The sequence below is a fragment of the Neomonachus schauinslandi genome, chromosome 6 (genome assembly GCF_002201575.2).
Source record: "Neomonachus schauinslandi chromosome 6, ASM220157v2, whole genome shotgun sequence".
NCBI lineage: Eukaryota > Metazoa > Chordata > Mammalia > Carnivora > Phocidae > Neomonachus > Neomonachus schauinslandi.
In genome coordinates, this window is record NC_058408.1 from 4895588 (window position 1) to 4922820 (window position 27233).

General features: G+C 44.0%; 1 protein-coding gene and 1 non-coding gene across 2 annotated transcripts; both read right to left on the reverse strand.

Moving 5' to 3' along the window:
• Nucleotides 1–48: 48 nt before the first annotated feature.
• Nucleotides 49–21951, reverse strand: SLAMF6 (SLAM family member 6). Its single transcript, XM_044916022.1, has 7 exons — nucleotides 21903–21951; nucleotides 8592–8924; nucleotides 4195–4455; nucleotides 3623–3751; nucleotides 2131–2210; nucleotides 469–543; nucleotides 49–96 (listed from the first exon to the last, which is right to left on the reverse strand). The coding sequence occupies exons 1-7, from the start codon at nucleotides 21949–21951 to the stop codon at nucleotides 49–51; spliced, it is 975 nt and encodes a 324-aa protein (XP_044771957.1).
• Nucleotides 21952–26196: 4245 nt separating this feature from the next.
• LOC123325179 lies at nucleotides 26197–26303 on the reverse strand. Its single transcript, XR_006540285.1, has one exon. It is a non-coding gene; the product is annotated as a U6 spliceosomal RNA (small nuclear RNA).
• Between the last annotated feature and the right edge of the window lie 930 nt (nucleotides 26304–27233).

Genomic DNA, 27233 nt, shown 5'->3' on the forward strand with positions numbered 1-27233 from the left:
CAGGAGAAGCTGTGTCATTCCTGAGTTCCTTTTGAGACCTCTCAGCAATTAGATGACGTTGTCAAGGGCAGTTGTCCTGGAAGAAATAGGTATACGCTAATGGAAAAAAGAGGAAAATGAAGTAGGTTAGTAGGGACCAGAGCCTCAGGCTACCTCTCATGGCTATAGAGAAGGTCTGGAGAGCACTAACTGGCAGATAAGGATATTGATAGCTAAGGCAAAGTTAAATTAAAAATTGAATTTAAAAAATCTCATTAAATTCAAGTATGTTGAAGACTTAGTTATGGGTGGTGATCCTAAAATACAAGATAACTTCTTGGATATGTTTTGGTGATGTCCTGAGGCTTTCTATATCCTGCTGGTATTTGTGCATCTATAGAATGGCCCCTTTACTTGTACTTTATTTGTAAAGTTACAAGTCTGGGGAGAGAGGTAAGATGTGAGAACAGGGGACAATCACGGGCTTACCTCTTTGTACTGATGAACTGTGGAATAAATGGTGGAGAAATCACTGCTTTTCACAGGTGTTAGGATATTTGTTTGCTGTAAAAAATAATCATACATTTGGCTCACACGGACAAAGAGATACTCATGCGTAGATATATTCTGGGGGAAGACAATGCGATATAGAAGGATGATGTCAAAGTTCTTCAGGAGGAAAAGGCTAGAGACTGTGTAGCCAGAGGAGCTGGAGACAAACACCACTAGCTCTCCAACCTGAGAAGTTTAGTGACATTTCCTGAGGCCCACACGGAAGCACAACACCCCAGCAAACCAGTGGCTCAAGACCCAGACAGGGACAGGGGGGCGACCTTGTTGGCAGGTGGTGTGAAGAAAAGGAAGCATTGTTTCCTGCATCCGACTCTACTCTCCTTCCTCCATTTTAAGAACTGACTTCTATACTAGAAGTGTACAGAAGTATTGGATCTTTTGTCTTAGATCTTTACTAGCTATGACTGGAGCTATTGCCTGCTTCAAGTTTGTCCCTTGACTTGAATTGCCTCGTTCTCATGCCATTGGGTTCTCCTCATGCCTGGGGAACTGATAAGTAGGAGGAACACCCAGTCTCAAGAATGGTTCTACTTGGAATACAAAGTACAGCAACAACAGCAGAAGTCCCCTGTGTTCATAAGTTTGACATTTAAAACTAATTAAGGAATATTTAGGTTATTTATCAAAACCTCTGGAACTCTCCAAAGTATAATTTTTGCTAAAGAAGAAGTTAGCAAATTTGCTGGAGATTAATTTATTTGTTTGTTGAGGGTGATTCATCTAGTCTTCAAAAGGGAACTGGAAAGGCAATAGAAACATTTGAACAACTAAGAATACCCCTTCCTGTTACCTCTCTTCATGGAGCCTACCTTGTAAATAACTGCGAGGGGCTGTGTGAAGGGACATTCACTTGGGGAATCTAAGATTTCTAGCTGCATCATTGCTTCCATGAGTTGGTAAATGCTGAGTTATCTTGGCTTACTTTTCAGAAGATGTATGGTATTATCTAGAAATGTTCACCTGCAGGTGCTTTACTTTGGGGGTGGTGGGAAATTGCTGATGTGTGGCAGAGGAGTTCCTGGTGGCTGACCAAGGCCATCTGTTATGTTGCGCGGGGGAAGGGAGGGTTGAAGGCTGTTCATGCCTTTACTGTCTTCTACTGTTGCAGATCCTTGCCCCACTTCCCCTCTTGAGAGACTGCTTCTGAGTTCCCCTATTTCCACTACATCCAGGGTGAGAAATCCCCTGCTACAGAATTGTCTGCTCTGGAAACTCTCAGACTTACATGAGAGTCTGTTCCATTCAGCAAGTATTTACTGCACATTGTGCTCAGGGAAGAGGGAAGAAGACGTAATTTTCACTTCAGGTAGCTTGTAATTAAGCCGAAAAGGGACAAGACTTACTGATGCATCACGCAGTTAGAGGACCATGTAAAGCAGGGTATGAGCAAACACACCACGGGGCTTGAGCCCTGGGGGCTAGCTATGTCCCACATACAACATCCTAGCTTCTGCCACTGCCCCTCCTCTCCTCAAAGGTGTGTGTCATTGGATTAGTCAGATGATTGTGGTGACAAGTTTGTGAATAAAGACTATAAAAATCATACCAATGATGGAGTATAAAGCTGAAAGGACTCACCCTGTTTGGATGAGTGACACGATCATACACAGTGTTCCCTGGAGAGACGGAGACATAATCTAAGTTCCTTATGGTCTCTGCTGTTAACACAGGAAGGCACAGTCAGTGTCCTGGTCTCCTGGGACCTTGGCCTACACCAGGGCACTTTTTGGCTCCAAAGAGGCAGTTGTTCAAGGCAATCCCCTTCCCTAGGGTTCATTCATTTTTGACAGTCTTTGAAGTTCTGGGTTGAACCAGAACCTTCTCAGCCATGTACTCTATTTCTGACCTCAACACTCGGGGGTGTGTGGTCTAGAGGTATCCTAAAGCTTCAGAGTCTCCCTCTGGATTTACATTGGGCCAGGGAGCTCCCGAGACCAAATAGCACTGCCTGCACAAGGGCTAGAGAACCTTGTTGGCAAGCGTAATGGAGCCAAATTATGTCACATATATAATATTATTAAACTTCTCATATTATATTATAAATGATTATACTATAGATGGTTATACTATGGATGATTATACTCTAGATTTATATTATGTTATGTTATATTATATTATATTATATTATATTATATTATATTATATTATATTATAGATGAGAAACTGGAGGCTCAGAAATTTCAATTAACTTGGCACAAAGTCAAACAGGAAGTGATGGAACAGGAACTTGGATGCCTGCCTTCTGACTCTGAACCTCATGTTCATCTTCTACACACCATGTCGTTTATTTCTCACCCATGAAATGAGACTCACAGCCAATCTGAAGCCAGAGCCTGTGTTCCTGTCTCTAAATCATACTTTCTTTTTGGACTGGGTCTACTCAATGTTCAAGTCTTGGCTGAAAGAGTGATGGGGTCAGGCAGTTTGTCTTTGGACCTTTGATGCTCTAAACCTGTCCCTGCCCTGGAGTTGTTGGTTGATAATGAACAGGCCATGAACCTTTTGCTGGCACCCAGTTTCTCATCAGCAGGGTGGGAAATGACCCTAATCCCACTCCAAGAAACTGGGTGAGTGACTGGTTTGCATGCTTGTAAGGGACCCGTTAGGTCCCAGAGGGGACAGACATGCATAGTTACAGGTCGTCTCCTTTTGCACCATCTGGTCCATCTGAGTAATGACATTCGGACCCCCTCCTCTCTCATTATCCAGCCCTCTGACGAGCCCTTTTCCTCCTCCATTAGGTTCTCCCCTTCTGTTTTATGATTGGGAGCTAAGAGTCTGCAAGCTCACCAGGACTCTGGGTTTGTGGAGTAGAAAAATGAAAGATGCCTGAAAAATAAAATCAGGGAAATTGAGATTTGTGAGTGTAGTGAAAGTGGCTCCCACACCCTACCCCACACCCACAGGTGTCTCTCTAGAGGATATGGGGGGCGGTGCTGAAGGGGAAGGGCAGTCAGGCCTTGAGGCTTGGTCATGCATTTTCCAGTAGGACCCACCCTCCTTGGGAAATTAGCAGGTGTGTGGTCACATCCCAGGGGTTGTCCCAGTGGACCATCCTCCCTCCCTTTACCTGTCTTCCACAAACAATCTTTTTTCCTGCAAACAAGTAACCCCACAGTGATGACTATACATATCAAAGTAACCACAACCACAATTATAATCCATTTGGTATCAGGGTGATTTTTCATATTCAAAACACCTGAAAAAAGAAAAAAGAAGTTGCACTTGAAGCAGGTAGTGTTTTCCTCAGAGCCTCCACTGAGCCTCTTCTAGGCCACCTTTGGGGGCTGGCTGGGCCCTGGCTCTGGGTAGATTTTCTGAGAGTGGGAGTCCATGTGGCAGACAGGACAGGAGCATGGTAGAGCCAGAATGGGGAGCAGTTCTGACTCCCCAAGGACTTTGCTCCTGGGCTCTGAGTGGGCTGGAGGAAGGGTTGGGGGAGGGAGGGAGGGAGAGGGAGAGGGAGGAGAGGCCTCTGGAGGTAGTGAGAGGCACAGAGCTGCAGGAGTGTCTGTCCTCTCCCAGAAGGGTTTGGCTGCCTCCCACTGGGCCACTGTTCTGGGGAATCACTTTGGGCAGGAGGGACACACCACACCCCACAGCTGCTCAAGGCTCTCAGAGGGACCTGAGACAGACTGTTACCTTCGCAGAGACTCTGGGTGGAGACAGAGAAGGATATATTGCTGACAGTATTCTCAGCTACGCAGGTGAACTTCTGTTCACTGGAATTCCTGGGGTCCCAGGAAATAGTGAGGTTTGCTTCATTTATAGACGTGTTTCCTACAACCTGCCACCTTAAGAAGGTGTCATTTGAATTCTCTACAGAGCAGGTCAGGTGGATCTCACAGGTCCCAATCTCAGACAGCCACGTGTGATTGGCAATTTGTAAGTTCCTCAGTCGTCCTGCATGCAGAGAGAAGACCTGAACTAAGAACAAACGCCTTGGTTCAGCACTCTGTGAAAAATATCATTCCCGCCACAGAATGTTTCTGTATTCCACCCAGCACTCTACTGTGTGTTATGGTATGTGTCGTCTGTAACTAAGTCGGCCCCTATTGCCTAATTGATGGCACCAAGGTCTGGGGTGGCCAAATGATGAAGGGCATCAGCATAAGACAGAGTAGCCAGAGGGAGAAGTGGTAGGGACACACCAGGGTAGCCACCACCTAGTTAGATGATTCTGGGCTGCTCGATTTACTTTCTGGACCCCAGTTTGTTCCTGGTGTCCTTTCTAGCCTTGTACACTGGCCTCGTGTAAAGACATTTGGGAACTCAGCTGAGGGTCAACTCTACCTTAGCCAGGGCAGAGACCAGTAGATCAGACTCAAGAACCTTGTTTTCTCAACCATCAGAATCCCCTAGCTGGAATAGAAGATAAAAGCTTAGCGTCCTTGAGGAACTGTATTTCTCACAAATCTGCAGGAATCCTGGGCCTCATTGTATCAGATGCTGTTCCCATGATGACAAAGAGACTCTGATATGGAATGCCAGCAAGTCAGAAAGGGAAATGTTGAGAACTGAAAAACCAGGGAAAGGAGTGAAACTGAATGAGCAAGCAAAGAAGTACAATACATTCAGGCATGTAAGAGAACATCTGCTGTAGAAATTTCTGAGAGCAGAGACCAGAAAATATTGGCTATTAAGATGTCAGTAGCTGTGAATCAACGGGGACATGGGAGTGGTACAGAAAAGGCCGCTGACCTGGACTTGGCCTGAGGGTAACAGTGGCCCAGTGGAGAACTGAATGACTCCCACTGTCTGGTGGGAAGAGATTGAGGAATGCTCTAAGCTTTGTTAATAGACTAGGACGTGGGACATATGTTGACAGAAAGGAGATTTCGTGTAATGGCAAGTGTTGGATTTGGAGTTAGGAAGACCTGGGTTAGACTCATGGCTTTGTCACTGGTTACATGACCACGGATACGTTTTTAATCTCTGCAAGCCTCAGTTTCCTTATCTGTAAACCTGGGCAATAATACCAACCTCTTAGGGAATTATGAGGATTAACTGAGACAGTGCCTAGTGAAGCAATGGCAAATATTTGGCATGAATGCCACATTCCGTCAACCTGTGTCCATGGCTGACCTCAAAAATCTATCTTGTTGCCTTTTTCCACTTAATGAGTATAAAACTGCCTACGTGACATTTCCACTTGGATATAATGTGTATCTCAAACTCAACATGTTCAAAAGGATTCCTGTTTTTCTCTCTCAAACCTGCTCAGTGCATAGCCTTCAGCACCCTCGTTGATAATCGCCTTTCCAGACACTCAGGCCAAAAGCCCTGGAGCTGACTGACTTCCCTCTTCATCTTATACCATATCAGGATATCCTGGTGACTTTACCTCCAAAATATATCCAGGGTCCAACCCCTTCTCCTTACCTCTACTGCTACCACCCTTGGGCAAAGCAGCAGCATCTCTTGCTTGGATTGTCATAGTGGCCTAATCGGTAATTGACTTCTACTACTGTCCCCTAGAGCCTATTCTTAACAGAGCAGTCAAAGGGATGCATTAAGCAAGTAAGTCAAATCATATTACTGCTCTACAAAACCCTCTGATGGTTCTCAGTCTCACAGAGTAGAACGCAAAGTCCCTGTGATGGCTCTCAGAGCCTTACCAGATGTGGCCCCTATTTCTTTACTGACCTTGTTTCCTATTACTCTCCCCTCACTCTGCTCCTTGGTGTTGGACCTCCTTGGTGCTCTTTGAGCATGCTGGGCACAGGGAATGCCTATGCTGGATGGCTCTTCTTTCAAATATCTGCGTGGCTCACTCCCTCACCTCCAAGAGGTCTTGGCTCAAATGTTATTTACTCAGTGAGGCCTATTATGACCACCCCATTTAGAACTCACCCCTGTTCCCTGGCACTCTTGATACCAAAAGGCCCTGAGAAGGGATTGGCATTGAACCTGGGGAGTGTGATTATTGCAGAAGAAGTCATGCTTGGTCTTCTGAAGAATGGCAGAAGAACATTGTCTCAACAAGAATGATGGAGCCTGATATGGGGTCTATTCTCAGACTTTTGGCTGGATGTCTCTCTTCTCTCCAGTGTCCTCGCTGTGCCTTGATGATCCTGGTACACTGAGTGATCCTGCCTGTAGTGGGTTGAATGATGACACCCCCCACCCCTCGGCCAAAAGATATCCCCATGTCCTAATTCCCAGAATCTTATTTGGAAAAGGGTCTTTGCCGATGTAATTAAGTGAGATGAGGAGATGATTCTGGATTATCTGGGTGGGCCCCAAATCCAATGACAAGTGTCCTTGTAAGAGGAAAGCAGATATTTGAGACAGAAGAGATCACACAGGGAAAGGAGGAGGCAGAGACTGGTGTGATGCTGTCATAGACCAACAAACACCAAGGAATGCCAACAGCACCCAGAAGCTGGAAGATTGCCCTCCAGGGCCTCCAGAGGGAATGCAGCCCTGCCCACACCTTGCTTTTGGACATTTGGCCTCTGGAATTGTGAGAGAATAAAATTTCTGTTGTTTTAAGCCATCAAATTTGTGGTGTTTTGTTTTGGAGGCCTCCAGACACTAATGAACTGCCCCAGGGCGATTCTGCCCCTTTGCTTGGAATTCCTGTTGCAGACTTTTCTAGACAATCTTTCTTTCCCTTCATATTTACCTGTTCTGTGTCCTATTCTTTTAGGGACATGACTCTGACCAATCTAACATGGTAAATCCACCAAATATTCAGGGGATTCTAGAGGTTCACACGTAACCTATTTGTGGTGACATTTTATTTTTACTAAAGTGCTTTTTTTGGATTCCAAGTCTTAACTCAAAGGACTCTGGGTGAATTTTAGATACCATGGATTCTGGAGTAGATAAGAATTATAGAATCTTGGTGGCCTTTAAAGTTGCCAATTTAATGCTTGAATCTCCTGTACAACATTCCCACCAAGGAATTATCTTAAAGCCATTCATGGCATCTCTGAACATCACTGATTGCTAGAAGGATTTTTTTTTTTTCTAATACTGACTCAGAAGCTGTCTCATGGTTTCCATAATTTTATGTTGAGGACATGAGCCATCTGGAAAAAGTAGTGTTAGAAATTAAATAACCTTGAGTGGCTCAGTTGGTTAAGCATCTGCCTTCTGCTCAGGTCATGATCCGAGGGTCCTGAGATCGAGTCCCACATCAGGCTCCCTGCTCAGCAGGGAGCCTGCTTCTCCCTCTCCCTCTGCCTCTCACCCATGCTTGTGCTCTTTCTCTCTCTGACAAATAAATAAAATCTTTATAAAAAAGAAGTTAAGGGGCGCCTGGGTGGCTCAGTTGGTTAAGCGACTGCCTTCGGCTCAGGTCATGATCCTGGAGTCCCGGGATCGAGTCCCGCATCGGGCTCCCTGCTCGGCAGGGAGTCTGCTTCTCCCTCTCCCACTCCCCGTTTGTGTTCCCTCTCTCGCTGTGTCTTTCTCTGTCAAATAAATAAATAAAATCTTTAAAAAAAAAAAAAGAAGTTAAATAACCTTGATAGAAAAGATCTTTCTTATTATCAGCTCATCCTTACAGAGCACTTTCTAGGTAGAGTTCTGTCCTGTACACTGATCACTCCATGGGGTCAGACTGGCCTTTGTGTAAAGGGAGGTCTCATGTCAGGTACGTGTCACTCTCCCACTTACTGTCTCCATGACCGTAGGCAGGTTGCTGGGACTAACCTGAGGCCTTGGGAGTAAGGGTGGTACCTGCCTCATGGAGCTGTTGTGAAGAATATACTACAGATACAGGGAATGCACAAGGAAACAGAGTCGTAGCGACTTCACTTCTGTTCCTTCCAGTACATTTCAGGTCAAGGGGGAATATTTTAGTGTGTGAGCGAGCGTGATGTGATTTGAGGCCAGGAGTCGCAAGACTTATGTTCTATTCTCCGCTCTGCCACTAACTGGCCGAGCCATCGACTTGCTTTTCTGCCAGACCTCAGTCTGACCGAGAATGCCATGTTCTTAACCACTAGGCTACACTTGCTGTCACATAGGATTTGACATCTGTAACACCTTTCAGTCCATACACAATTAAACCCCACGCTTTGACTCACTGAAGACCTGCAGAGTGTAGTAGGAAAACTCTGTGGAGGTCTGTGTGGTTATCTGGGCGCAGTAAAGTCCTGCATCTGCCGTTGCCAAGTTGCTGAGTTGTAAGGAGTAGTTCTCCATCAGTTGCAGTCGATCTTTCCGTTTTGGATCAGTCACCAAGATCTGCGAATCCGGAGCAGCTTTTGGCAATATGAAGTGGATAGATTTTCCATTGTGAAGCCAGGTGATGGACTGAATATCCTGATGTACAGGAAGCTTCAGGGAAAGAGTTACTGACTCCCCCAGAACCCCATTCACCGTCAGTGGGTTTGAGCCATCTTGTGAAGCTGTGTTCCCTGTAAGCACAGAAGGAAAACGGCTATAACCATCCCCCTCTGCCCACTCCCTGCTTCCCACACCCTTTCCCCTAACTCTGCCCGTCTGTTAGAGCCTTCTGATACTGAAACCCAGAGATAGGAGGAAGAGATAGGAGGAAGAGAGACAGGGGTTAGGAGAAGTGTTGAAATGGACAATCACAGAGGTTCCAACCCAACAAAATGTGTGGCGTTCTTGGGTAATGGGTCATTGGCCCAGTCCACCCTCCCACACTTGCCGGTCACTCCTGGGTCATGGCCACAATATCTGACTCCAGCTTCTGAGTTCTCTGGGCATAAGGTAGAGGGGAACAGGGAACTGCATCCACTCCCTGGCTTAGGCTCCAAAAACCACAAGTCTTCGCTGATGAAGTTTAGTGAAAGCTCAACACTTACTGATTACCTACTACGCTCAACACAGTAGTTTTGTGGGGTTTAGAGAACTGATAATAAGAATTTACAGCTCTTCTTATTCATTATTTCCTTTGATGTTGTTATAATTCTAGGAGGCAGCTAGGATGAATATTACTATCTCCATTTATAGATAAAAGAACTGAGGCATAAAAGTTTAATTCATTTTCCCAGGGTTGTCCAGCTAAAGAATATGAGTCAGGATTCAAACTCAACTCTTCTGACTTCAGCTACTTTGTGCTCTTCTTATGATAGCAGAAGATATCTTTTCTATTCTCAAAAAGATTATAGTCTAGTTGAGGAGATAAAACGGATAAATATAAAAGTAATAAATATAAAGAGCGCCTGGGTGGTTCAGTTGGTTAAGCGTCTGACTGTTGATTTTGGCTCAGGTCATGATCTCAGGGTCATGGGATCGAACCCCGCATCAGGCTCTGCGCTCAGCAGGCAGTCTGCTTAAGGATTCTCTCCCTCTGCCTCTGCCTCTGCTCCTCGCCCTGCTCACACACACTCTCTCTATATATCTAAAATAAATAAATAAGGCTTTTTAAAAAAAGTAATAAATATAATTTCAAAGGGACAGATAATGGCCATATTCTCATGAGCCTATCTCAGGGCCATTAATGTTTGAGCAAAAAAGGTGAAATTGTCACAATGATTCTTAAAAAAGATGCTTCCTTAGCATCCTTTGCAAATACTTAGCACTTACCATACCATTTTGTAGTCCTATTAACTCGTTTGTCTAACTGACCATGTCTTAATTATCTTTGTATCTCAGCATTGTGCCCGACATGAAGTAGGATCTGGAAATGTTTGAGTGAATCAGTGAAGAAGTAATTGCAGCCATGACCCCAGCCTTCTCCAGATCTCTTACTTCTCAGGAGAGGATCTGAGCAGGGAGGAAATATCTCTTGAGATCCTGACACTCAGCTAGCTCCTGGGTGAGCTCATGTTTGCTCTCTCCTTCCTGGACTGTGGAAGCTGGGCACAGACACACCGCAAGCAATAGCCCTCTGTGCCACATCTTTCCCATCAGGAGTTTAATGTGCCCTTATTTGTCGTCTTAATCCTTCTACCCTCTAGGAACCACATGGGTGAATATCATAAGCAAAATCTTGAGCAGAGATTTATTTTGCTTTTATTTTTATAACTGATTCCATTTATTGAAAGTTTAAAAACAGGCAAAACAAATCTGCTGCTAGAAGTCACTACAGTGGTCACCTTTGAGAAGGAGGGAGAGAGCAGGTAGGAGGGAGCATAAATGGGGAATTCTGGGGTGCTGCTAATGTCTTGACCTGTGTCTGGATACACAGATTTAGTCATTTTATGATAATTCATTGAGTTCACACTTAGGATTTGTACAGTTTTCTCGCTGTGTGTTATATTTCCTTTCTTTTTTAAAATTTAAATTCAATAAATTAACATATAGTGTATTATTAGTTTCAGAGGTAGAGTTTAATGATTCATCAGTTGCATATAACACCCAGTGCTCATTACATCAAGTGCCCTCCTTAATGCCCATCATCCAGTTAGCCCATTCCCCACCCACCTCCCCTCCAGAAACCCTCAGTTTGTTTCCTAGAGTTAAGAGTCTTATGGTTTGTCTCCTTCTCTGATTTTGTCTTATTTTACTTTTTCCCCCCTTCCCTTATGATCATCTGTTTTGTTTCTTAAATTCCACATATGAATGAAATCATTTGATAATTGTTTTTCTCTGAGTGACTTATTTCCCTTATCACAAAACCCTCTAGCTCCATCCACGTCATTGCAAATGGTAAGATTTCATTTTTTGATGGCTGAGTAATTTTCCATCGTGTATATATACCACATCTTCTTTATCCATTCATCTGTCAATGGACACCTTGCAGAAGAATGAAATTGGACCATTTTCTTACACCATACACAAAAATAAGCTCAAAATGGATAAAAGACCTAAATGTGAGACAAGAATCCATCAAAATCCTAGAGGAGAATACAGGCAGCAACCTCTTCAACCTCAGCTACAGCAATTTCTTGCTAGACATGTCTTCAAAGGCAAGGATAACAAAAGCAAAAATGACATATTGGGACTTCATCAAGATAAAAAGCTTTTGCACAGCAAAGGAAACAGTTGACAAAACCAAAAGACAACCCACAGAATGGGAGAAGATATTTGCAAGTGTCTTATCAGATAAAGGGCTAGTATCCAAAATCTGTAAAGAACTTATCAAACTCAACACCCAAAAAACAAATAATCTAGTCAAGAAATGGGCAGAAGACATGAACAGACATTTCCCCAAAGAAGACATCCAAATGGGCCAACAGACCCATGAAAAGATGCTCAACATCATTCACCATCAGGGATATACAAATCAAAATCACAATGAGATACCACCTCACACCAGTCAGAATGGCTAAAATTAACAAGTCAGGACATGACCGATGTTGGCAAGGATGCGGAGAAAGGGGAACCCTCCTACACTGTTGATGGGAATGCAAGCTCGTGCAGCCACTCTGGAAAACAATATGGAGGTTCCTCAAAAAGTTAAAAATAGAACTACCCTATGACCCAGGGTATTTATCCTAGGTATTCATACTCTTAGGTATTTATCCAAAGGATACAAATCGTACTCCTAGGTATTTATCCAAAGGATACAAACATAGTGATTCGAAGGGGCACCTGCATCCTAATGTTTATAGCAACAATGTCCACAATACCCAAAATATGGAAAGAGTCACTGTGTGTTATATTTCAGTTAAAAATGTTAGAGCAACAACAAAAACCAAGCCAAACCAAAACAGTTACAATGGCTTATAAGGACCAAAATGATTTGCTCATTTTTATCTCTCTGACCTAATTTCCCATTACTCTCTCTAGACTGGTTCGCTTTGCTCGAACTATGCTGGCCTGGCTATTTCTTGAATAGACTGGGGCTTGTATACTTGCAGTTCCCTCTGTCTGGAAGCATTTCTCCCAGGTGTGCACGTGGCTCACTTTTTCATCTCCAAAAATATTTAATGCACACATTCCCTCTCAGAGAGGATCACTCTTCCCTCATCACCAACACTCATCCTTATACATTCAGCTGCCCTTTTTTGAAATTTAAATTCAATTTAGTTCCCATATACTGTATTATTAGTTTCAGGGGTAGAATTTAGTGATTTATCAGTTGCATATAACACCCAGTGCTCATTACATCAAGTGCCCTCCTTAATGTCTGTCACCCAGTTAACCCATCCCCCACCCACCGCCCCTCCAGCAACTTTCAGTTTGTTTCCTAGAGTTATGAGTCTCTTATGGTTTGTCTCCCTCTCTGATTTTGTCTTATTTTATTTTTCCCTCCCTTCCCCTATGATCATCTGTTTTGTTTCTTAAATTCCACATGTGAATGAAATCGTATGATATTTGTCTTTCTCTGACTGACTTATTTCCCTTAGCATAATACCCTCTAGTTTCATCCACATCATTGCAAATGGCAAGATTTCATTGTTTTTGATGGCTGAGTTATAATAGTCCATGTATATATATTTTATATATATATAATATTCCATATATATACCATATCTTACTATATATAATGTTTCATACACACACACACACACACACACACACCATATCTTCTTTATCCACTCATCTGTCGATGGACATCTGGGCTCTTTCCACAGTTTGGCTATTGTGGACATTGCTGCTATAAACATTGGGTGCATGTGCTCCTTCTGATCACCACATTTGTATCTTTGGGGTAAATAGGCAGTAGTGCAATTGCTGGGTCATAGGGTAGCTCTATTTTTAACTTTTTGAGGAACCTCCATACTGTTTTCCAGAGTGGCTGCACCAGCTTGCATTCTGACCCTTGTACATTCAGCTGCCTTTGAATTTATTTTTCTCCATGATGCTTACCATCTAGCATACTTTATAGTTTGAATTTTTTTTTTTAATTCTCTCTCCCTTCCACTAGAATGTAAGCTCCATGAGAGCAAAGAAATTTGTGTCTTTTTCATTGTTGTGATCACTCTTGAACAATGCTTGGCACATTGTAGGCACGTACTATTCATCCAATGAGTATTTGATGAGGACACTTCATTTTTTCTCTTTGAGGTTCTCTGTTCAGGATATTAAGGAACAGTTTCTCTTTTGTAAGGAGTCTTGGCATACTCTGGGGCCCAAGGACTTCCCAGGAACTGTTGCCTCCCTGCCTAGCACATTCCTTGAAGTTTCCTTTGTTTTTTATAGATTGCAATTATGCATTTAACAAGTAATTCTTTCTACTATTTGCTTAGTTCTATGTTAATTCAGTGAATGAAGCCTTAGAAATCATAGCATTCAGACCATATGTCTTAGATCCCTTTTATGAACCAACTTCCAGGCTGAAGATTGGAAACGGGAATAGGAAATGCTGGTCCTCTGGGCCCACCATGTGGAAGAGGAGCCCAGCAGGTAAGGGAGTAGTTTTGGTGCAGGGAACTAGCCCTTGAACTAGGATGGGGCTCACCTCTGCATTGCCTTGTACCTAGTGCACTCAATACTAAGTCCTTCTTTCTTTTTGTTGTAATTATGAGATTGTTTTCCTCTCTTTTCCAGAATCTTGAAGATAGGGATTGTGCTTATTACTCTGTATCCCTAGGACCTAGCACACTTTCTAGCTCAATAAATGTTGAATCAATAGAGGTGTGTGCTCTGTGGGACAAAGAAATGAGCATCAGGGGCCAGCAGAGATGGGGGTTGTCAGGGAACACTTCACAGGGGAGATAACATTGTAGCAGAGTTTTGAATAAAAACAAGAGGTTCCCAGAGCTCAATTATTTGTGATTCTTCCAAAAATGCCCTGGTCTTTCTCTGCTCTGTTGTTCCTTTTGCCTGAAATGCCCTTCCTTGCCTTTTCCACCTGGTAAGCTCCTAGTTATCCTTCAAGGATGAGCTCAAATACCTGTTTGCCTCTGCTTTTATTTGTGGGGAGTTTGCTTGGGTATAGGGGGACGAGAAAGGAGTCTGTGACAGAAAAAGAGACAAAGTGGAAGAAGGTGGAGAGGTGGAAGGTAGAGTCCCCTGAATGTCTAGGAAAAAAGAAAAAGGCTGGAGGCACTTAGCTTGGGAAGGTGAAGGACAGAGGTTACAGAAAATGTTCCAAAGCCCTTCTGTGAGACATTGGACACAAGGAGAGCTGCTTCAGGGCCCAGGTGATGTGATTTTGTCACCAGTGAGAAGAACCCCATAACTCAAGAAATTCCTCAAAGCTTTTGCCTAGCTATCAATTTTATCTTTTAGAAACAAGCTAAAGAATTGCTGGAACAGGAAAAGAAATATTTTGAGTAGGATCCCCCCGCCGATCCCAGGACATGCCTGGGGAGATGACTCATAAAGTGCCCAATGGTTACCTCAGCTTCATCATAATGTTAAAATCCCTGCCCTTGGAGAGCATAAGCCTCATTAGCATAAAGTACAATGTATGTATAGGCATGTTTTCTGAGTGTGCATGAGCAACTCTATGCCTGCCCATTACATGCAATGAGGAGGAACTCCCCTCTGCATATTCATCCCAGACTCCAATGAGAGGAGCCTGCTTATCTTCAAATTTAATGCAATCTCTATGCAAAAGTACTAACAGCATTTTTCATAGAACTAGAACAAAAAAATCCTAGAATTTGTATGGAACCACAAAAAACCCGGAACACCAAAGCAATCCTGAAAAAGAAGAACAAAGTTGGAGGAATCACAATTTCAGATTTCAAGATATACTACAAAGCTGTAGCAATCAAAACAGTATGACACTGGCATAAAAAAGACACATAGATCAATGGAACAGAATAGAGAGCCCAGAAATAAAGCCAGTTATATGGTCAATTAATCTTCAACAAAGGAAGTAAGAATATACAATGGGGAAAAGACAGTCTCTTCAATAAATGGTGTTGGGAAAACTGGACAGCTACATGCAAAAGAATGACACTGGACCACTTTCTTACAGCATACACAAAAATAAACTCAAAATGAATTAAAGACCTAAATGTGAGACATGAAACCATAAAATTCCTAGAAGAAAACACAAGCAGTAATCTCTTTGACATCAGCCATAGAAACATTTTTCTAAATATGTCTCCTTTGGCAAGGCAAACAAAAGTAAAATTAAATGACTGGGACTATACCAAAATAAAAAGCTTTTGCACAGTGAAGGAAACCATCAACAAAACAAAAAGACAACCTACCAAATGGGAGAAGATATTTGCAAATGATATATCCGATAAAGGGTTAGCATCCAAAATATATAAAGAACTTATATAACCCAACAGCCCCAAAACAAATAATCCAATTAAAAAATGAACAGAAGACATGAACAGATGTTTCTCCAAAGAAGACATCCAAATGGCCACCAGGAACATGGAAAAAGTGCTCAACATCACTTGCCATCAGGGAAATGCAAATCAAAACCACAATGAGATATCACCTCACATCTGTCAGAAGGGTTAAAATCAAAAGCACAAGAAATAACAAGTGTTGGTAAGGTTATGGAGAAAAAAGAGCCCTCCTGCGCTGTTGGTGGTAATGCAAATAGGTGTAGCTGCTGTGGAAAACAGTATGGAGGTTCCTCAAAAAATTAAAAATAAAATTATATGATCCAGTAATTTCACTACTGGGTATTTACCTAAAGAAAATAAGAACACTAATTTTAAAAGATATAGGCACCCCTATATCTTTTATTGCAGCATTATTTACCATAGCCATGATACAGAAGCAACCTAAGTGTCCATCCATAGATGAATGGATTAAGAAGATGTGGTATGCACACAATGGAATATTATTCAGCCGTAAAAAAAGAATGAAATCTTGCCATTTGCAACAACATGGATGATCTAGAGGGTATAATGCTAAGTGAAATAAGTCAGGCAGAGAAAGACAAATGCCATATGGTCTCACTCATATGTGGAATTTAAGGAACAAAGCAAACAAAGAAAAAAGAGAGAAACCAAAAAGCAGACTCTTAACTATAGAGAACAAACAGCTGGTTGCCAGGAGGGAGGTGGGTGGGGGTGGGGGTGGGGTAAAATAAGTGAAGGGGATTAAGAATACACTCATCATGACGAACACTGAGTAATGTATATAATTGTTGAATCACTAGATTATACACCTAAAACTAATGTAACACTGTATGTTAATTATACTTGAATTTTTAAAAATTGACTTAAAAAAGAGAAAAAAAAGGAGCCTGCTTACTCCTGTTTGGGGAGTCACAGCTTTGGAAATTATTCTCCATGTTCTCTTTATTTGCTGCAAATAAAGAAGACTTCATAAGGCAACTTCAGCTGGTGTAGTCTCTCTCTATAACTCACCCCAGACCCGACCTACATTGGTCCAGTAACAAATTCTGGTGACTCAGATGGGAGTCTTGCCCTTCTGAGGTTCTGCCCTCCAGTTCCCTGGTTTCCAACAGGCAGAGCGGAGGGCAGTGGCAGCTGGTCCTGGGCTAACCCATTCAAGCTCCTGGGGATGCGCCAGGTGCGGATTCCTCGTGGGGCTCTCCCTCTTTGGTGCCTATAACCACCACCAGCATTGAGACCTCCCCTGAAATCCAGCAGCCACACTGAGTATGTTTACTCAAAATGATCTCTGCTGGCATAAGCTGGGTCGACAGCACAGCTTTTAGAGGTAAATTAGAGTTGTCTCCCAAAGTCTGAGTAAATCGGGAAAAACAGGAAGATGGCATAACCTGGGTCTTCAGGAGGCTTGGATGCTCCTGGTGAAATGGGAGCATTCCTTTAAAGACTAGTCAGAGGGTAAATTTGGCTGGTCCCTCTGTCAGGGACTCTGGACACTGTTGTTCTGGTATCCAGTGCTTAGAGTCTGGGAGATTGCCAGACATCTCCGTCCTCGCTGATCTAATATCTGTGTCAAATGTTTATACACAATAGACTGTTGCTGACTGTTTGGATCACCACCCTGGCTGCTTGGCCTAATGTACCTTGTCCTTCCTTTCTTTTCTTTCCTGGCAATCTGTAAGTAGGGATCCCCGGTTCTCTGGTTTACCTTCCCTTTTACTAACTGATAAGAAAGACACCCCAGAGTCCTTGGCAGTCTCCAAACGTCTTTTAAGAAGACACTGGGGCACTTCCTTTCTCTAGCTTTTTTTCTTAAGGACAAGCCACTGGAGTCCTAAATATTCTGTGAGCGAGATGGTGTGACATTTGTATCATTGCTACTCACTGTAAGCTATCTTTGCAGGTGAGGAGACTCTAAGGAAAATTCCCAGAACACGGGACAAGGTCTATTCCGAGGGAAAGCCCGCGGGCTGTAGCCTCCAGAACTGGAAGGCTTTTGGATACTCCCCCTGGACTCAAAAGCAAGTGATCTCCTTTTGCAACATAGCCTGGCAACAATATACTGTAGGGGGTGGAGAAAAGTGGCCAGGAAACAGAACTTTAAAATTCAATGTCACATTGCAATTAAAACTATTTTGTAGAAAAGTAAGAAAATGGGAAGAGATCCCATATGTTCAATGCTTTATGCAACTATATCAAAATGAAGATTTACAAAGGAAATGTAAAATTTGTAAGATAAAGGTGGAACCTAAAACTTCAAAACTACTTCCCATATTAAATCTGATGAAGAACTATTCCTTTAAGTCAGAAGACATAAAGCTAGAAACCATTTGCCTCAAATCCCTTCTACAGTTCCAAGTCAGCCATTAAGTCGTAATAAACCTCTGCCTTATTTCCTTGGTGTCCAGATCCTTAGTGACACCCAGACCCCAATTCCTCCAGCCCCATCAGTGCTAACCCCTGATTTCCCATTAACACCTCCCCAAGCAGTCCCCGATGTCTCCTCCCTTACCAGATAGCACTACTAGATTAGGGACCCGCTTCCAGCCTGGGGCTGGAATATTCCCATTTAGACAGGTCCCTCACGGTCACAGACGTCTCATTAATGTGCGTGTCCTCTTTTCAACATCAGACCTGTGCAACTGGAAGGCACACCAGGGGACTATGAGCTGATCCAGTTGAATTTATAAATTTACTGTATATTTTCTATGCACAGTCCAGTCTGGGTGGACATCCAAGCTTTACTAACCATCCTCCTAAAGGCAGAAGAAAAGTCTGTGGTGGTGGCAAAAGCCAGAGAAGGGGCTGAAAGACTATCAGCCTGGAGGTAACCCAGGGTCAGGAAGGAAGACATCGTGGGTGAGAGTTCCCGCCCCGCCCGCGAGATCAAGAGGCTGCTGACAGAGTTGGGTTACACTCAGGGTGCTTACTGTAAACAGGAAGGGCAATGGAAACAGAATTGCTCACACGGCCCCCAAAAGGAGGATGGGCAAAACTGAATCATCCCAGCTGCCCCTCAGTGAAAATGGGATGTGACAGGGCCGTGGGGCTCCCGGGCCAGCTTCAGATGACCAGATCCTCACTTCTCACGAGGAGCCCTGGTGACCCTCGCAGTGGGGAGGAGAGTCGGTTGAATTTTCGCTCAATACTGGAGCCGCTTTCTCTGTGTTGAGCACCCAAAAGGGTAGCCTTTCTAACCCAAAATGTAGTATAAAAGGAGTCTCGGGAAGAGGAGAAACCAAAAGATTTCTGGAGACTCTGACCTGTGGCATCAGGTCAACATGACGAAAGCACTCTTCTTTATGCACCAGAATGTCCTGTTCCTCTTGCAGGAGGAGACATTTTATCCAAACTGGGAGCCGTAATCAGTTGGGAGCAGGACAGGATAGAGACCCAAGTGTCCAGGTCCTGGGGAGCTAAACTCAAGGCTCTACTCCACAGTCTGCCAGTGTCTGAAGCCAGCTTAACCTGGACGTCTGAGCACCAGGACAACTGGGATGTGCCCGCGGTGCCACACCCGTGATGGTGGAATTAAAACAGATCGATCGGACGCCTGGGTGGCTCAGTCGGTTAAGCGTCTGCCTTCAGCTCAGGTCATGGTCCCAGGGTCCTGGGATGGAGCCCCGCATCGGGCTCCCTGCTCAGCGGGGAGTCTGCTTCTCCCTCTGCCACTCCCCCTGCTTGTGCTCTCTCTCCCTCTCTGACAAATAAATAAAATCTTAAAAAAAAAAATAAAACAGATTGATCATTGGCCTGGGGTAAGGCAACACCCCTTAAAACTGGAAGCTATAAAAGGGATCTTCTGGGTAATAAATAGATTCTGGGAGCAAGGGTTGACCAGGCCGTGCAGATCCCCATGCAATACCCCAGCTTACCCATTAAAAAGCCAGGGAGCAAGGAACAGATTTGCTCAAGGCCTCCAAACTGTTAATGAGGCTACTCATTAATGTACATCCTATAGTATTCAATCTGTATACCCTGTTAGTCAATTTGCCAAGTAATAGTAAATATTACACTGTGTTAGATTTAAAGAAGATCTTTTTCTGCTCCCCACTAGATTCTGAATCCCAAGAATTATTTGCCTTTGAGTGGGAAGGCGTCAGCCCCCCAAGAAAACAATACTGCTGGACTGGTTTACCTCAGGGATTTAAAAAATTCCCCCACTCTCTCTGGAGAAATCCCAGAACAAGCTGTAAGAGTTAACTCTAGAAAAGAGTACTCTCATGCAACGTGTGGATGGTATTCCAATAGCCAGCCTCACTCAAGATATTCTGACAAAAATACTGTATTCATGTTAAATGTTCTAGTTAGCAAGGGATATAAGGTATCAAAAGAAAAGGCTCAAATTTCTAAGGAAACTGTAAAATGCTTGGGGCTTATTATTTCTAAGGGGGCAACAGGTCTTCCTCAAGAAAAGAGCAATATGTCAGCCAGACCCACCAAGGACCCGCAAGCAATTGCGGGGGATTTTGGGAATGTCTGGGTTTTGCCACATCCGTGTTCCTAACTTTGGGCTAATCGTGAAATCCCTTTATGATAAGCTTCGGGGACCTGAGACCTACCTGTTTGAGTGGGATGAAGCATGTGATCAAGATTTCAATAGACTTAAAGCCCTCCTTTCGGAAGCCCCATCCTTAGCATTACCAGGCTTTGAAAAGCCATTTGATTTATATGTACATGAAAGACAAGAAATGGCTATGGGGGTGTTAACCCAAATGCTGGGCCCTTGAAGAGAATGGTAGCTTATTTCTCTAAACGGTTGGACTCCCTGCCTGAGCCACATGCCTTTCGATCAAAAAGGCAGAGAAAAACTACAGGTCAGCCCACAACAGTCTGGACCCCACACCTGGTCTCTGGTCTATTGGGCACCGAAGGACCTCTGTGGTTATCCCGGCACAGACTACTGCGATGTCTGGCCATGCAGCTAGACCCCATGCCACACTTTCAACCCAGCCACCCCACTTCCTGATCTTGATCCACCTACTACCCACAGTTGCCCAGAAGTAACGGATCAAGTGTACTCTAGTCCCAGAGATGTCCAAAGTGGAGCCCTGTCCAATGCAGAGGAAGGCTGGTTTGTAGGCAGCAGCGATTTCACAGGAAATGGGCAAGACGGGCAGGTTGTGTGTGTGTCCCTAAACACTCTTGTGGAGGCTAAGAGGCTGGCCCCAGGCTCCTCACCCAAAACACAGACATAATTGTGCTAAGCAGAGCTTTAGGGTCAGGTCAAGATCAACTGGTACCTATTCACCCTGATTCTAAATACACCTTCCCTGTAATCCACTCTCATGGAACCATATGGAAAGGAAGAGGGTTCTCAAATGCTGGAAATAAAGAAATCAGATATGGCAAAGAAATCCATAGGCTGCTGGAAGCAGGGCAGAAGCCCCCACAGGTGGCAGGGGGCATTCGCTGTAAATGCCACCAGAAAGGAAATTCCGGAAATAATACCGGGAGGTCGTTTGGCTGACGCAGGCACGGAAAGTTCTGCTAGATCAGGGGAGAGTTTGCAGAGGCCATTAATCCCTTCTTTGCCTCTTTATCAGTCCACCCCCACCTACTCCCGAGATGAAACAGAGGAGGCAGCAAAGATGGGCTCCCCGTGGTCCCTGGATGACAAAGAGCAGTGGGAAAGTCCAGGCACCCAACAAACTGTCTGGGGGGTTTCTAAGAGTGCACATGATGCAACGCATTATGGCCAAGAAGCTTTATGCCTGTGGTTAACAAAGATTATAAATATTCCAGGGATGAGAGAGATTATTAAAAGAATAGCAAACTGGTGTGTCTACTGTCAGACAAATAATATACAAGCCAGGCCTCTGGTACCCCCTTTAGCCACAGCAACTCGGACTGGGGGGCAGCACCCAGGGAAGACTGGCAAGTGGATTTTACTGTTATGCCAGCAGCACCTGGGGTTTCAAATACCTCTTGGTATTTGTAGATACATTCACTGGATGGATGGAGGCCTCTCCCTGTAGGACAGAAAGGGCAAATTAAGTACCAAAGGCCTTATCAAAAGAGATATCTCCTGGGACGCCTGGGTGGCTCTGTTGGTTAAGCATCCGACTCTTGATTTCGGCTCAGGTCATGATCTCAGGGTCGTGAGATCGAGCCCCACATCGGGCTCCACGCTGAGCGTGGAGCCTGCTTGGGATTCTCTCTCTCCTCCCTCGGTCCCTGCCCACCCCCCCGCTCGCATTTCTCTCTTTCTCAAAAAAATTAAAAAGAAAGAAAAAGAGGGATTTCCCTGATTTGGGTTACCAAGGTCACTACAAAGTGATAATGGGTCGGCTTTCATATCAAAGGTCATTTCTGCGGTAGCCAGAGCTTTGGACATCAAGTGGAGGCTACACTCTGTGCCTGGAGACCTCAGTCCTCTAGAAAAACAGGAGGAGCTAAAAGAATCTTCTGGAAAAGACCCTGGTGAAGTTGTGTCCAGAAACAGAGCAAAACTGTTGAAAATTATTACCTATAGCTCCCCCCAGGGTAAGAGCCGCCCCAAAGAGTAAACCAAAATCCAGCCCATTCAGAACGACTTACGGGAGGCTCTTTCCTGAAGGCCCTCACTCCTCCTCACCACCAGACCCGGAGTTTTCTCTGGCCATTGAGCGTGTAATTCATCTCCAACGTGCTCAGCAAGTGTCCTTCTGCCACTTTGGCCTCCCCTTACCTACTGAAATCAGGCTTCACCCAACAAACCTGGCCTTTGGGTGCACCTCCCAGGGAAAAGTGGGTCACCCCAGGATCAACCACACCCAATATGCACAGGGCCCCACCTAGGACTGTTGGCCATGCATTCTTCTTTAAAACTAGAAGGGGTGGTGGGCGCCTGGGTGGCTCAGATGGTTAAGCGTCTGCCTTCGGCTCAGGTCATGATCTCAGGGTCCCGGGATCGAGCCCCGCATCGGGCTCCCCACTCCGCGGGAAGCCTGCTTCTCCCTCTGCCTTTCTCTCTCGCTCTGTCTCTCATGAATAAAAAAAAAAACTTAAAAAAAAAAAAAACTAGAAGGGGTGGTGCCTTGGATCCCCGACTCTGGAGTGGGAAAGTCACCTGCACCAGGGGTGGTGGGCGCCTGGGTGGCTCAGATGGTTAAGCGTCTGCCTTCGGCTCAGGTCATGATCCCAGAGTCCTGGGATCGAGTCCCGCATCGGGCTCCCTGCTCCTTGGGAGCCTGCTTCTCCCTCTGCCTTTCTCTCTCTCTCTGTCTCTCATGAATTAAAAAAAAAAAAAAAACAAAAAATGGGACGCCTGGGTGGCTCAGTCGGTTGAGCCGCTGCCTTTGGCTCAGGTCATGATCCCAGGGTCCTGGGATCGAGTCCCACATCGGGCTCCTTGCTCGGCAGGGAGACTGCTTCTCCCCCTCCTTCTGCCGCTCCCCCTGCTTGTGCTCTCTCTCTCTGTCAGTCAAATAAATAAATAAAATCTTTAAAAATATATATATCTCCCATTTGAATTCCCACTGGATAAAGTTATTTCTTGATGTGAAAAAAAAACTTACATTAGGGTCCCTCTGCATTGGGTGGTGTATAAGCCATCCGATTTCAGTCTGCGGGTGTTGGTGACATGTCCGACAGCCTTTTAGTTTATTTCCCTCTGCTATGAGTTTACTTAGATTCCCCAGGGAGTTCAGTTCCCAAGGGTGCTCTGGTGTGTCTGTACCTTGAGATATTCCTAGAACCTCTACGACAATAATTAATATCAGGATAGTGTTCACACTAAGTAAGATCTTAAGGGCTGAAACACGGTACCTGGCCTCTGGAAGCTGGTGAGCAAGGCAAAGAGGACTTGAAAACTATCCATTTTAACCATGTATTAGCAATGAGCGGTGGCATTTCTCACTGAACGGTTACAGGGAAAGTGGCTTAATCTCGTCAAGGCAGCGAGACAGACCAGCAGACTAGCGCTGTGTGGACTGAAATCACGGTAGTTGAGATCTGACTGTCCCGTCCACTGGGGTTTTACTTAACTGCGTGTCCCTGGAACACAAATTTCAGGTCAGAGAGTGACTCACGGGTGTGTTTGCTGTCGTCTGTTGCTTGTAGCACCTCATCTGCCGAGCTGCTGGTGCAGGTGACTTTCCCACTCCAGAGTCGGGGATCCAAGGCACCACCCCTTCTAGTTTTTGGTTTTTTTTTTTAAAGATTTTTTTTTTTTTTTTTATTCATGAGAGACAGAGCGAGAGAGAAAGGCAGAGGGAGAAGCAGGCTCCCAAGGAGTAGGGAGCCCGATGCGGGACTCGATCCCAGGACCCTGAGATCATGACCTGAGCCGAAGGCAGACGCTTAACCATCTGAGCCACCCAGGCGCCCACCACCCCTGGTGCAGGTGACTTTCCCACTCCAGAGTTGGGGATCCAAGGCACCACCCCTTCTAGTTTTTTGGTTTTTTTTTTTTTTTTAAGATTTTATTTATTTATTTGTCAGAGAGAGAGACAGAACACAAGCAGGGGGAGCGGCAGAAGGAGGGGGAGAAGCAGGTTCTCCACTGAGCAGGGAGCCTGACATGGGGCTCCACCCCAGGACCCTGAGAACATGACCTGAGCTGAAGGCAGATGTTTAACAGACTGAGCCATCTAGGCACCCCTAAGTGGGAGATATATTTAACATCAATTCATATATTGGCAACTTATACACTTATTATCAAGTATAACATATTAAAGCACAGTATAGTCTCTTGCACTCTCAACCCAACTTCTGGCCTCGCTTATGTGTCACTCCCATGACTACCAACCGTACACCTAAAGAGACTAGGAAACATTTATTGAAGATGGTTTTCCAGGAAATTGATAAAATGAAAAAGGCAAAATATATCCAATAAAACATAAACAGCAACGGGGCCCAGAATTTACTCTGGAAAGGCTGCCTAAGGCATTACCAAAAAAATACTTATAAATCCCTTATCTGACTTTGTAATTTCATGATCCTAAAAATTTCAATTTGAAGCACAAGGTGACATGACCATGCTAACTGGTATATTATTTCCTCAGTAAAGTCATATGTGAGAAATATTATGTCTGTCCAGGACACTGTCACCCCAATATGTGTTTGTAATACAGTTGGTTATATAAGGTGAGAAAGTCAACTTGGTTATTTTTTAATGCATTTTAAGAACTAACGACACAATGGGAAAAGGACTATTTTACATAAAACAATATTAAATCAGCATGTGCTGAGGTGAAATGGTGAGGCTGTAAGAATTTTACAAAATAATAATTTAGAAGTTGTAAATGCTTTTGTTCAAAACTGCAAAAAAGGCATCAGTTATCCTCATTTGCTGGAATCACAGTTCTTCCGAATAACAGCATTTACTGATGAACCTGATTAAGAATGAATAAAAAAATTAATTTAAAAATTGGAATGAAAATAAAATACAAATTGGAATTATTCTGACTGAAACCAGAATACAAAATTATGAAGACCAAATCAATCTGACAGTGGTGACGGAAGTACTGTTATTTGGCTAATGAGAACAAGGAATGCTCCTGACCAGTGGTTTCCAAGAGCCCCGTGCAGATGATTCAGGTGCCATCAGGAGCTGGTTTAGGAGAGTTAGCCCAGTGAGTAGGACTCTGGACCCTGCTCTGGACCCAGAGAAGCTACTTCTATCTGTTTTACCATACATTGAGAATGTGTGAACATCTTTTTTTTTTTTTTAAGGCTTCATTGTGTTAAAAAAAAATCCTGAAAACCACAGTAAAATATATATATATATGATATAATGATATAATGATATATATATGCTATAATTATATAGCATATATATATATATGCTGTTTCCAAGCACACAATTGAAAAAAAGAGAATTGAAATCAGGACATCTGAGACCACAAAGGCTCCAAACTACTGAAAGAATAATCAGTTTTCTTTTCACTTAATTAATGTTAAAATGACTTGTCAACGGAGATATGTTGTGTAGGTACCTAACTAGTAACAGACTACTAGTTAAGTACCTTCAGGTCAATAGCTCATACGCAGAGGCGAGCTAGCTAAGTGGGAAAGTGGGGACGGCTCACGTGAGCTGGGCAACCACAAGGGTAAGCAGGTCTCCTCTTAGCCTGACCTTGGCAACAAGCTGTTTCTGAGAAGCCAAAGTTCTTCATGGCTGAGAGCTCATGTCCTTTAGACATTTCAGAGAACAAGCAATATGAGCTGTGGTGTAAGTTTTCAATGAGACTGAAAGGCATATCAGTGAGGTCCGGCTACCTCCACTTAGGGCTGTATGACAAACACACAATTTTTAACATTAAGTTGTTAGAGATGACCGGCCAACATATAAATACGCATAGTACTTGGCACACAGATCCTTTAATAAAATGCTACTGAATCCTTTCTGAAGATGTCCTGTTTGCTAAGTGATATGTTCTAAAGGATAAAAATCAGGAAAAAAAAATTTTCTGCTCTTAAAAAAAATGTTAGATGTGAAGTCCACTCTATTCTAATGCAGCAGTGGCAAATCTTTTTTTAAGTTATAACAGGTTTTATGCTTAATACATACATTTTGGGCTTAGGAAATAACACATAATTACAATGCAAAATTTGATTTCGATTAATACATAAAGATAGGGAATGCTTCACGGATGTGCGTGTCATCCTTGCTCAGGGGCCATGATCATCTTCCTTGTATCATTCCGATTTTAGTGCATGTGATGCCGAAGCAAGAACTAATGTAAGTTTTTTTATGGGCTCCCGAATTCCTTTAAAAATTCTCATTCCAGGGTGCCTGGGTGGCTCAGTTGGTTGGGCGACTGCCTTTGGCTCAGGTCATGATCCTGGAGTCCTGGGATCGAGTCCCGCATCGGGCTCCCTGCTCGGCGAGGAGCCTGCTTCTCCCTCTGACCCTCCCCGCTCTCATGTACTCTCTCTCATTCTTGCTCTCTCAAATAAATAAATAAATCTTTAAAAAAAAAAATTCTCATTCCAGGGGTGCCTGGGTGGTTCAGTCGGTTAAGCGTCCGACTCTTGGTTTCAGCTCAGGTCATGATCTCAGGGTTGTAGGATTAAGCCCAGAGTCAGGCTCTGTGTTCAGTGGGGAGTCTGCTTGAGATTTTCTCTTCCTCTCCCTCTGCCCCTCCCATTCATGTTCTCTCTCTCTCTCTCAAATAAATAAATAAATAAATTTTAAGAATAAAGTAAAATAAAAATTCTCCTTCCATAGCTATACGGCTGGGTCATTCCCATAGAGAAATTCTGTGTGTAAATCTTAATGATACTGGGAGGAGAGGGGTGCTATACCCAAATTGCACGTCAGCGCCCGGCCCTGCTGTGGGTGTACCCCTGAGACATCCACAGCCCCTCAATGTCACTGAGGATTGCTTTCCAAGTGAAGCTCATTGGTGTCCAGTGAAGGGATGCGACAACGCTAGAGGGACGTGGGAAAGTCAGTGTAAGGCAAGGACAAGACTGACCAAACCTAAGGGGTGCTGGAGACGTACCTATTTATATAATCAGGCCCCTGGAAAGGCAGCCACGGGTCCAATCAATTACACAGTCTTGTGGAGCGGACCTTTGTCTCCTGAATGCAATGGCATCCCCGAGCTGGGGTCCCAAATTGCTTAACTGGTTTAACTCAGTGCAGACTCACTGAGCCTGTAC

Bases quoted from the DNA above. Each gene is read 5' to 3' on its own strand.
- SLAMF6 (XM_044916022.1), bottom strand. From the start codon at position 21,951: ATGACCTTTGATATGAAAGCCGACCCATTATCACTTTGTAGTGACCTT. The intron at 4,456-8,591 runs GTGAGTCAAAGC...CTCTGCATGCAG, and splicing joins CTACACTCTGCAGGTCTTCA to GACGACTGAGGAACTTACAA. The intron at 3,752-4,194 runs GTAACAGTCTGT...TTCTTTTTTCAG, and splicing joins CACCCAGAGTCTCTGCGAAG to GTGTTTTGAATATGAAAAAT.